This window comes from Rattus norvegicus, chromosome 7, assembly GCF_021556685.1.
Source record: "Rattus norvegicus strain SHRSP/BbbUtx chromosome 7, alternate assembly SHRSP_T2T, whole genome shotgun sequence".
Lineage (NCBI taxonomy): Eukaryota > Metazoa > Chordata > Mammalia > Rodentia > Muridae > Rattus > Rattus norvegicus.
In genome coordinates, this window is record NC_141540.1 from 126480169 (window position 1) to 126492290 (window position 12122).

The following is a 12122-nucleotide window of genomic DNA, read 5'->3' on the forward strand; positions in this document are numbered from 1 at the left end:
TCCCCCGACGCCTCTCTGTACATATGTTCTTGTTCCCCAAAGGGAGGCCCAGAGTGGGGATACTTCAGATGTGGAGGTGTGGAGGGCTGAGCCATCAGGCACCCTTTAGTCCCCCAGACAAACCTAAGTCATGTTTGGGGCACTCTTTGCTTGTGGCCCTTCCAACCGTCACCAATCAGACAACCAGATAAATCATTTTCTTCCCGTTGATATTTCTGGCCTTCAGCCCCAAGAACCGACGAGTATTCTTCTCCGGCTGCCCATACAGCATGTCTTCAAAGAAGTCAGATTGGTCTTTGTCTTGAGGTCCGGAGGTGAGAAAGTCAAACCCAGACTTTAGACTGTCGCACAGATAGGTTACAGCCTCGGCCTCGTCAGACGGCTCCTCATACACAGGCTGCTTCATCTCGTCATAGGCAGACAGAATCACTACCTGAAACAAGTTGATGAAGATACAAATCATCACCAACATGAAAGATGACAGGAACAGGACCCCGAGGATCTTGTTGCCAGAAAACTCTGTGTTCTGAAAGGCTGACACGCAGTAGGAGAAGATGGTCTGGGTGGCATGGATCATGTTGCTGTAATTCCACTCATGCTGACCGAACACCAGGTACCCAAAAGCTACGTACATGAAGGAATATATAGACACCACCAAAGCCGTGTGGCAGATGCCAGGAAAGGCAGCCTGGATGGTCTTCTGAGCCAGGCGCACGTTATAGAAGAATCTGGAATACCTAAGTGTCTTCAATATGGTCAGAAACAACAGGAAAGCCAGGATGATCCTCATGAAGTGATCAACCCGAGAGACAGCATGGAAGGGAATGAAGGCTTCGGGGTCAGTGTTGTAAAGCCGGACCAGTTTGGTGGCCAGGAGGTGCTTCTGGAAGAAAAGCACTATCAGGAGAGCAAACATGCACTTAAGAGAGAAGTTGAGCAGGTTGTACATGCTTCTTATGTAGGAAGCTCTCTCTTGCATGATGATGTAACCCTCATCCACGACATAGGCACAGAAGAAAATAAGAATGGCTACATACAGGTAGATTTCTGCCGAAGAGCGGCTGTTGAAATCAGCCAGCGGGAAGGAGTACACGGAGAGGCTGGAGTTGACAACCCCTAAGGGAGAGACTTCGAATACAACCGAAATGCTACACATCAGACTGGTGTCTGGATTCAGAGTAGTCAACTCCACAATCACGGCCCATGTCAGCTCATCAAGCCAATTCTTTCCCTCGAGTTCCTTGAGCCTCAGTGTGGAATTAAACATCTGCTGTTCTGGAAAGAAATAGAACGCATACCCTCCAGATCCATAGGTGTTTAATACGCCATAGGAATAATACACCCATTTCCTCCCCGGAGGCTTATAAGTAAAGCCATTGCTGGTTTTGTCTGTAGACCTCTTGCCAGCCTTATTCCACACACCAGGATAGTGTCTTGTGTCTTCTGGATCAATGCCATACTGTGGATGACAATGGAGTTCCCCTGCAATTCTGCTCTGTGCAAACTTCTTGGCCAACAGACATGTCTTGTTGCTGGGTTTGGCCCTCACTTGTCTCATGAGTGGAAGGCCAAGGATTTTAGATGAGCTGTCCGGAAGGAATGTTGGGCTTTTGTCATTGTGTAACAAAGGTAGGAACACGCCGTTGAGCCACGCATAGATATCGCCCAGCTTCACCACCGTGGCAAGATCCATGGAGAACCGGTGTCGAACAAACTGGTTGTAGTAGAAGCTATCGTTGTGACGCAGGGGGAAAATGAGCAACAGGAGAAGGGTCAGGAATATGAAGTGGGTCACAAGGTAGCTCAGGAACAAGAAGGACCTCTTCCTGATCCTGTTCTTCCGCCTGAATATTTGGATTTTGTCCTCGGTGATGGGCTGGTATATGCTCAAGCTTCGGATGTAGGCCATGTCCTCGTGGAGCTGCTCCGTCTCTTCTGGGGTCATCTTCAGCTCCTGCAGCCTGATTTCTGTGTAATGGTACTTGCTGGACCACGAGAGGTTCTTACAGTACTTGGGCCTGTGCATCCTGGTGCCTGACCTCAGTAGAATATGACACGGTTGGACAAGGAACACGGACTGACAGAAAGAACAGAACGACGCAAAGAGCCACTCTACTGACTTGTCATAGCCGTAAGTCAGGCCGTAAAATACAATAAAGAATGACGATACACCAGACGTGGCAAACACCAAAAACCAGGCTATATAAACACACCGCCTGGGCAGGATAATCTGGGTCTTTTTAACAGACCGAGTAGCGTGCAGTTGGGTAGAGGAAGCTTTCGGAGGGACATCTTTGCTGTCTTCTAGGTTATTGTTACTGAAGTTCTTATTGGACGTCTGGGTGTCTGGGGCCTGTGAGGTTTTAGAGGCCTTGTTTGCATCCTTTTCCTCGGGAGCAGAGGCGGGGTTGGCAGCTTTACTAGTGAGAGTCTTCATTTCATACTCATGCCATTTTTTTAACCGATCCTTCCAGGACAGACCTTCTTCTGACATCAGGGGGTGCTTCTGTGGTGCCACTTTGTCTGTATCCACTTTAGGCTTCTTCTGGGAATAGGTGAAGAAAAAAGTTATCAATAACTGCACAGGGAATGTGATTAAGGCACTTTCGACTCCTATCACCATTGACCTGATGATATGCCCCTGTCTGGACTCTGGTTGCTTCGTTATATTCAGGTTAAAAAACATGATATTACAAACGAGAGAGCTTAGCAACATGGCCAGGCAGCAGGACAGCCTCTGGAGCCTGTTGAACGGTTTGGGGACGATGTCCGTGAAAATGGAGAACCACATGTGGTTTTTCCCAAGCTTATCGTTCAGATCAATCATGAAGAAGTCTGTCTTTTTCAGAGACTCATCCGGGTGGGTGACTGGAAATGTTTCCTCCAGAGTGGTGTCCACCGAGAGCCACCTCCGGCACACAAACAGCCAAATGCGCTTGCTGAAGAGATTTTCCACTTTGACTCGACTTAGGTACCAGCTGGGTGCTTTGCCCGAATTGTCATGCCACACGTGGATGGAATGGATGTCCCCCAGGTCATTTTTTGTCGTTAGGAGGAAAGTGTTCCTACTTCCCCGGTATAGGGTTTGAAAATATGGATGGGTTAGACAGTGGGCGTCACTGGTACCCTCCGTTCCCATAAGCTGGATAAAAACATTGGCCTTGGTTCCAGACCCCCAGCGACTTCCAGTAAAGATGGTTACCAGGTAGCATATGGTATCAAAGGGATCATTATCCGTCAGTATTACCACATTGTCATGGAGGTATTGATCTATTACATCCCTGTGCAGGGCCCAGGAAGCCAGAATAACATACACGATCATTATGCAAAGCACAGCCAGGAGGGTCACAGGGTTCTGGGTAACATTACTAATGACCTGTAGCCTCAGATCCACAGGGTTAGGGACCACAATGACCTTAGCAGTCACAAAGTGAATGTGCATATAACTGTAGGTCAGCTGCCGCCGGCTCCGCCTTGCCTTCCTACAGATACAGTGTATGGTTTTCCACGTCGTCCTCTCACCCAGCACGCAGGTACTTTGACCCCAGTCACTCTGGATCCCGTACATGTCCAAACAGTGAACCATAAAGAGAGCAATCCTCACTAGCTTGTTAGTGGGCTTAAAGACAAAGCGAGAGGCCTGCAAGACCACCGATATGTTGTACTTGAATGAATGTCTACGCCGAGCTATGGTTCGAAGCAGGGTTGATGACAGACAAACTACGCGGGCCTCCTTGACTGAACAGTTTGGGTCAAACAGGCCACTCCACTTGGCAATGGGAGGGATGTCATGAGGAACAAGAAAAATGGCCATTAGATTGGTGGGGATGAGCTGAATGCCTTCATAGACCAAGGCCTCGAACAACACTGTCACGTTTGTGACAATGTGGATGAGTACCTCCCCAATCCCCCTGCCGTCCACCTCAAAGCTAATTCCACCTGTTGTCATCTTGGAGAACCCGGCACTTTTGATGCCTGGTCCCACTGTAAGGTTAAAACTGGAAGAGGTCAGATCTTTTCTGACCAGGTACACTTCTGCTGTGTCAGGTGCAATCTCTATGGCGTTACCGTTGTCTGCAGCTCCCGTCATTCTGAACCCAACCACATCTGTAGAGATGTTTTCCGGGTAAGTCAGCCAAGGAAAGGGATCGTCTACGAACTTGCAAAACATCACAGAAACTGGAGCCTTTGCAGGTAGCCCAGGAACCGTGCTTGTGTTCAGTGTCGCACGGAGGCAGTTTGAACAGCGCGACTCATTTCTGAAGGCCTGATGAACGTTCCAGTTTTCAACTTTCTCCACATACATGTTAAAGTTGCTGGTCCTCAGAACAGTTTTGCTTCCTGGCACCATGTTAGCCAGTATCATGTCTGATAATGATTGCATTATAAACAAAAGAGTTTCTGACGTGTGGTAGGTCTTAGCCAGCTTAAGAAGGTTAGACAGGCTGGTTAGGATGCCAGTGCACAGAATTTCAATCTGCTGGGAGTGAAGGTGCTTGTTTTCCTGCTGGTAGGCTTGCAGGGCTTGGTTTGCTTGCCTTAGCAATAAGGTGGTGGCCTCTGAAGTCGGTTGACTTAAGTCCAAGGCTTTCTGGGTTAATTTGGTAATCACCATCACTGACTGACAAATTTCGTCCATTGTTCTCATAGCAAGCATGAAGGACTGGTTGACAAGGTACTCCAGGACGCGGGTTCTATCACCCTGGAGTTCGAGCTCCCATTTTATGTTATTGAAGACTGAAGTTACCACATAGACTAAGTAACCTGCCGGTAGCCAGTCCTGCTTCTGAAGCAAAGTGGACAAAGATGAGTTCAGTTGCGTGACGTTGAGCAGCTGTTGTACAACGTTCTTCGAGGAGTCCCTGACGGTAGGTGCCTTGACGGTGGCTTGCAAGGTCACTTGAGAGAAAGTCCCTAAGGAGTCATAGACCTGAGCATACAGCCTCAAATTGTAGTGATTTGTCGCCATACCAACGGGGAGAAAGAAGGCTGGTGTTGTAGGCTGTGTCCCCAAATACATAATGGTCCCCAGTGTGTTCTCATCTACAGAACTGATGTCGCCAATGCTGTCCAGCTCAGAGACTATTACTTTATATGTAAGGGGAAGGTTCTTATCCTTAAAACCACTACATGCCACAGCGAATTTAGTAACCATGGAAATCCCACTAGCAGGATCAATGTTGCATTTGCCAACTTGAGGGCCCTGGTTAATGACCACGGGGTGTCTCAAGGTCATGATCACACCACTCCAAGATTTCAGAATCAGAGAAACCCAAAACCTGTTTTCCAAAAAATCCCTAAAGGCGAAAGCTTTCATGGACAAGTAAGCCCCATCCCTCCTGGTGACAGCTTGTCCTGCCCAGTCAAACATCACTTCCTTACCCATCCGAGACAAAATGGACCAGCTGTAGAAATCCCGACTGCCACAACTTGAGCAGTTCAGAAACAGAGAGAATCTATCTGATACGGCTAAAGTGTGGCCACAGTTTTCAATGCATGAAATGTGGGCTTTGGGCTGAAGTCCTTGGAGCACGTGTACAGTTTTATCAGAAAATGCAGTCCTATTTTGCTTCTGCACCACCATTCTGAAGTAATACACACCATTGCCCCTAAGAGTCTCTGCTGGAATGGTTAGTACAGGGCCCACTGCCCAAGGCCAGTCCAGTGAATCCTGCTTTGGGTGACAGACATCCCGGTTGGTCACTAACATGTAGTTGTCACTATAGTATCTTGGATTTGTGGTACAGTACCAAAAAAAGATGAGTCCCTCTGTGGGAATGTCTGCCTCTGGGTCGTAGGACATGCTTCCATTGAGGATCAGTGCATCCGAGAATCTCACAGTTACTCTGGAGGCTCCAGGAAGGACAGCCTTCAGGGGGCGTTTTTTAACCCAAATGTAGATGATATCCGAGTCTGTCACCGTGGGCAAGACGGGGTCCCACCTGACGAGGGACAGCGTGAAGTTAAACACATACACCCCGTAAGGCAGGGCATATTTGGGGATGTGGAGGAAGGAAACCTTAGTCACTTGGACATGTGGCAATTGCACAGGTCGGTTCCAGTCGGGAGTGTCGTTCACAGAGGCCACCGAAAAGTACAGCCAGGTCTTGCGAACGACCAAGGCATCAGGACAGTGCCAACGTATAGTGACATTGAGGGTGACTTCCTGGTCTCTGCTCAGGATGAGGGGAGCGTTCTGGTCCTTCCTGTTGATAATCTTCACTGGCTGTATGATACAGTTGGCCGTCTGGCAGGACACCGTAGCCTTGGCGGCTGCGGGGTCGAAGGAATTGACTTTCAGGAGGACGCGCGCGGCTGCGCCCGAGGGACACCTACGGGGCAGCGTAGGGCTGGCGCGGCGCGGGACTGAGCGCGGGGACAGGCCACCGGTGCCACCGCCCCGGACGCTGCTCTCTGCGCCCTGCCCCAGCCCCGGGGCGCCCCTGAGCACGCCCGGCAGCCCGCGAGGGCCGGGGGGTGGCGGCTGGCTGCCCAGACCCAGGCCCAGGCCCAGGAGCAGCAGCGCGGGGCCCGGCCACATGGCTCCCCCCTAGGAGCTGCCGGGCCGCGGGGCGCAACGGCCGTGACGCTGAGCTGGGCCGCGAGCGTACTGGCAGGGGCTGGGCGCGCAGCCTGCCGCGGGGCAGTGGCAGCGTGCTCCGCCACTCCGGAATAAGGCAGTTCACCAGGGATGTGGGTTCCCGGGGTACTGTAGGAGACTCTCAGGGACAGTAGATTCCCAGGGCTAGTGAGTTTCAGGGATAGTATGTGCCCAGGGGCGGTGGGTCCCAAAAGGCAGTGAGTTCCCAGGAACAGTGGGGTCTCCGGGTCATCAAGGGTCTCAGGACCAAGGAGAACTACACACAAGGAGAACGTGGGAAGTCACGGAACAGTGGGTTTCCAGAAAAGTGGGTCTGGGGATTCTCAGGACCAAGGAGGAATAGAGAGCAGCTAGAAGGAGAATGATCAAAGTACATTGGACCGGTAAGGACAGCAGCATCTCCAGGAAGGTAGGTGCAAGGTAGGTCACTATGCACTGGGTGGCAGGGGGGCTCAAGACTTCCAGCCACCTCTTTCTTTCCATACTGTTGTAGGCTCCAGGATCAGGCCTTGCTAAATGAGGTTAATCCCGTGCTCCGCCCCCTCCCTCCTTTCTTCCTTTTAAGACTGGACACACCAAGAAAGCTTCTCAGCAGAAATTCCTCTCCCACGGGAAAACGGGTTCCAAAATAACGAAGTCAGGAGGGCCTTGCGAAGTCAGGAGGGCCTTGCCAGCGCCTCAGCCTAGTCCGGGGATATCTGACACTTCGTTGTTCTTTGGTCTCTGTTTTGTTTTGTTGGTGGTGGTTTGTTGGTTTGGTTTGCTTTTCTTTTTCCTTCACTTTTAAATGTAATGCTTATTTATTTGTTTGCTTGTTTGTTTTAGACCGTGTCTTCTCAGGAACCAACTGGAGATCCTTCTGCCTCAGCCTCCTAGGTGCTAGGATCACAGGAGTGTACTACCCAACCTAGCTAAAAACAGCTATGTGGTTTAAGAGGGAGACGGTTACTGAAGATCAAACCTAGGGGCTTCAGGAATGATAGTCAAGGGCTGTACCCAGGAGCTGCAGCCCAGACTCTAGTTTCCTCACAGGAAATTTTGGCTCAGTGATGGAGAATTTCTGCCTCCTCTTCCTCTTCCTCCTCCTCTCCCTCTTCTTCGTCCTCCTCCCTCCTCCCTCCTCCCTCCTCCCTCCTCCCTCCTCCCTCCTCCCTCCTCCCTCCTCCCTCCTCCCTCCTCCCTCCTCCCTCCTCCCTCCTCCCTCCTCCCTCCTCCCTCCTCTTCTTTCTCTTCTTCCTTCTATGTTTAAAACTATAAAGTCCCTACTATACAGTATTTAACTACATCCTACATGCTTATTGTATTTTTGGTCCTTTAAAATATTTCTAATTCTCCTGGTATTTTATTTGCACCCATGATGTATTCCAAAGGGTGCTGTAAGTTGCAAACATTTGGAGTCCACGTAGAGATACTGTGCTATTGATTTCTAGCTAACTCTGCTATGATTAAAGAATAGATCCAGAATGACTTTTATTTTTATTCATTTGCATTTACAACTTGCCTTAATGGCCACCGTGGAGCCCCCCTTGGTATACGTTCCATTGAACTTAAAAGGAAGGTGTATGCTGTTGTTGGGGTTGATCCTAAGACCTCCTTTAGACCCTCTACCACTGAAATATCTTCCCTGGTCCTTAAAAACAACCTCTTTTAATTTTGAGACAGGGCCCTGCTAAGTTTCTCAGGCTGGTCTTGAACCTGTGATGTGCCCGCTGAGTCGTTTGGCTTGCACTATTTGCAATATCACACCTTAGAGAGTCTGATCAAGCTCAGATGGTACCTCCGTCTTCCATATCCTCACCGAAGTTTTGGCCACTGTGGAAATCTCCAGGGGAAGTTAATCTCCTACCTCGGCAGCACAAAGTTCTATTTCGAACTTTCCTTCTGTCCTTTCTCACTGTGCCTTTTGGGATTCTGTTGGCGTGTATACATGTTTTGGGGTCAATGTCTTCTTGGTAGCTGGCCCCTCGTGTCACCGTGAAGTGCGTCTGTCTGTTAACACGCTTTGTCTTGAGTCTGTTTCAGCTAAGCCGTCAACAAAGCCGCCTGTGCTTGCTTCCTGTGTGAGCATGTCTTTCAGTTTTGCCTGCAATGGTTAACAGAGGTCTGTCTCTGCTGTCACTGTTGGCTTCTAAGTGAAGCTTTTAAACCATCACCATCTAGTGCCATTTTTGATAAGTATCAGTGTTGACTATTAATGGTTTCCCTTTTCTTCTCTACCTAGCCTGTTTGTGTATGTGGGCAGGTACACACCGCAGTGCACATACTTCAGAAGAGTGGACAACTTACAGGAGCCAATCCTTTCCTTCCACCATGGGGGCTCAGGGGATCCAACTCAGGCTGTCCGGTTGGCAAATGAACACCTTTAACCTCTCTTCTGTGTACTTCATTAATTCGGTTAACACTCCGCGATAACATTTGAACACCAGCGTTTTCTTACAGCCTTGGTCTCAAGTCTCAGGGAGATCCCACATCAATGAGGGTGAGCAAAATTAATTAGGCCATTGAACACCGGAGCCTTCTGCCTCTGCTTCCCAGGTGCTGGGGAAGAGGCCAGCGGTGGAGAACAGTGGGAGGCAATGAGATGCATGCGGGTGTGGGGGACGCACATGACTTGCTGCCATCAGAGTTAGGGAACGAAACTGTCAGGTGGATCATAACTCTGGGTGTTTATGTGACTTACACCGGGAAAAGTTCATCCTGGAGAAATTACCCAAAGCATTCCACTTCATTTACTAATGTACACCATTGGTGAGAACTTTTTTTAAAAATTATTATTTTGGGGGCTGGGGATTTAGCTCAGTGGTAGAGCGCTTACCTAGGAAGCGCAAGGCCCTGGGTTCCGTCCCCAGCTCCGAAAAAAAGAAAAAGAAAAAAAAATTATTATTTTTTAAAAAGATTTATTTATGAATAAGTACACTGTTGTTGTCTTCAGACACACCAGAAGAGGGCATCAGATCTCATTACAGATGGTTGTGAGCCACCATGTGGTTGCTGGGAATTGAACTCAGGACCTCTGGAAGAGCAGCCAGAGCTCTTAACCACTGAGCCATCTTTCCAGCTCTTTTAAAATTATTTATGTATGTGAGTGCACTGTAGAGCTGTCTTCAGACACACCAGAAAAGGACATCTGATCCCATTTAAATGAAGATGGTCGTAAGCCACCATGTGGTTGCTGGGAATTGACTTCTGGAAGAGCAGTCAGTGTTCTTAACCACTGAACCATCATGTCTCCAACCCAAGGGTGAGAATTCAAATATATGCTTTTCTGAAACCCGGCATGTTTGGTTGCCTACCTCAAACTTTCTTGCCACAAGAGACAGTAAAACCGAGACAATATCTGAACTGTCTCCAAAGTCAGAAACCTCCGAGTCCATTTGCTTTGTAAGAAGGTGATGCACCCAGAACCTACCTGCCTTAGGGATAAATGGAAACTGAAATCTGTGAGTGTCATTTGACTATCAAACTGGAGTCCTTGCTGTATTGTTTCTGGAAACCATTGTTGGGTTTGGAGTGGAAACAGAGAAAATTCACATCAGATATGGAAGCTTAAAAAAAAAAAGAAAGCTTTTATTTTCTGAGTGCTCAGGGAGGCGGCCAGTTCAGGACCTGAATTTCATCCCCCCAGGGAGATTGTACAACAGTTTTAGAAGGTGGGAACACAAAGTAAGGGGGTACTGGGGGACACTGTATTTTGACATTATGGGTTAAGCAAGGGAGTACCAGTTGGAGACTGGGCTGTATCCAGGGCAACTTGGCTCTAAGGTCCTTAATTCATTCTCCTAGACGTTATTAGGTCCAGAACTCACAAAGGGAACAAAAGAAGCGAGTCAGATGCATGTTGTTAATTAGGGCCAATTGCTTACATATTTTTTATAACATATCCACCTTGGTTTAGATCACAGCAATGTCTAAATGTTTACCGGTTAACAGACAATTAAGAAAATATTTGGAGAAGTGGGATAGGTGTTCATTCCCAGGCCTGGAAACATGAATTTGTTTGACCCTGACAGGAAGATGGAGAAGTTGTCCCTGAGATGTCTGGTCTCAGATAACTGTTTACCACAGAAGCTGTTCGGCTACAGGAAAGTCCCCATCTCCCTGAGGGCCTGCTACCTTGAATTTAGTTTCTCCCGATGAAATGGGAGTCTGAAACTGGAACGGTAGCACTTAGAATAAGTTCCTTTGGCTTGTTCCCAATACCATTTGGCAAGCCCTTTGGTTTACAGAAGGAATTTTGGTATTGAATCAAGTCTTTAAATTATTTCTTAAAACATTTATTCTAAGGAATTAGAGGTTGTTCCCACCCACGCTATTCTACAGGCCATTATTTAAGTATTAAGAAACTAACATACTGTCTCGGTGTGGTGACCCGTGATTGTCACCCCAGAACTGGGGAAGAGGAATCAGGATGACTGATCCTGGGGCTTTCTTACCAGCCAGCCTAGCCTAATTGGTGAGCTCTAGGACAATGAGAAACCCTTCCCCCCGAAGAAGGTAGAAGGTGGTCCTGAGGATGCCATTCAAGGTTTCCTCACATTCACACATGCCCACACCCTTAGAAAAATTACAAAATACAGGGGCTAGAGAAATGGCCCAGTGGTTAAGAGCACTGGCTGTTCTTACAGAGAATGTAGGTTTGAGTCTCAGCACCCACACGTTGATTCATGATCATTTGTTACTTCAGCTCCAGAGAATCTGATGCCCTCTTCTGACCTCCACAGGCATTCACGGTGCGCATCCACACGTTCAGGCAAAACAGTCACACATGGAATAAAATTTAAAAATAAAGTAAAAAAAAGTTTTTAAATGTAAAATTCAGTTTGCCTGATAACAAAGCCACAAAAGGCAAATTCATTAGTATTATGCCCATATTGCGAAACGCCAAAGACTACTAGGACTGGACTCAGATGCCATTCACACGAGGGTTTACTCAAGCTCAGGATTGCAAACTTTTCCTGCCACAGCAAATTAGGTGAAGGACCACGAGGTTTAGGGGAAGAGGTTTTTAAAGGAAAAAAACGAAAAGGGGCGGGGTCTCTAAGTCTTGGCATTCTATGATTGGGTAAGAGGTTTATGGGCAAATTGACTTTTTGAAATGATTGGCTTGTTTTAGACACCAAGGCCGCAAAGGGCTCTGGCCTGGCCATCTGGATCTCCTGAGTGCAAAGAATGTAGGAAAAGGGAGGGTTGTCAGGAAACGTGATCTAGTAGAACGAGAATGGGTGACTCCCAGCAGCTGCAGCTGGCCGGAGATGTTTTACCCCAGGACCTGGGGTTTTCTTTTTGTTTTTTGCTCTTTTTCCATTTGTTTGTTTAAACTTATGTTTCCGGGCCCCTGCTTTGGTCTCTCAATTAGCACTACAGACTTGAATAAAACAGGATCTGGAATTAAAAGAATAAGCCAAAGACACAATATGATTAATAACTTGAGGTGTGAGGAGTGGCGAGAAGAAAATTGAGGGAGAGAGTGTGAGGAATTGAGGGGCCTCCCTGAGGAGGTGCCACTCACGTGTGGCAGCAG

At 48.2% G+C, this 12122-nt stretch overlaps 1 protein-coding gene across 1 annotated transcript; it reads right to left on the minus strand.

Annotated features, from left to right (window-relative positions):
* Positions 1-166: 166 nt before the first annotated feature.
* Pkdrej (polycystin family receptor for egg jelly) lies at positions 167-6541 on the minus strand. The gene is given in 1 exon segment (NM_001134866.1): positions 167-6541. A coding segment is annotated over 1 exon segment (6366 nt). The 3' UTR covers positions 167-175.
* Between the last annotated feature and the right edge of the window lie 5581 nt (positions 6542-12122).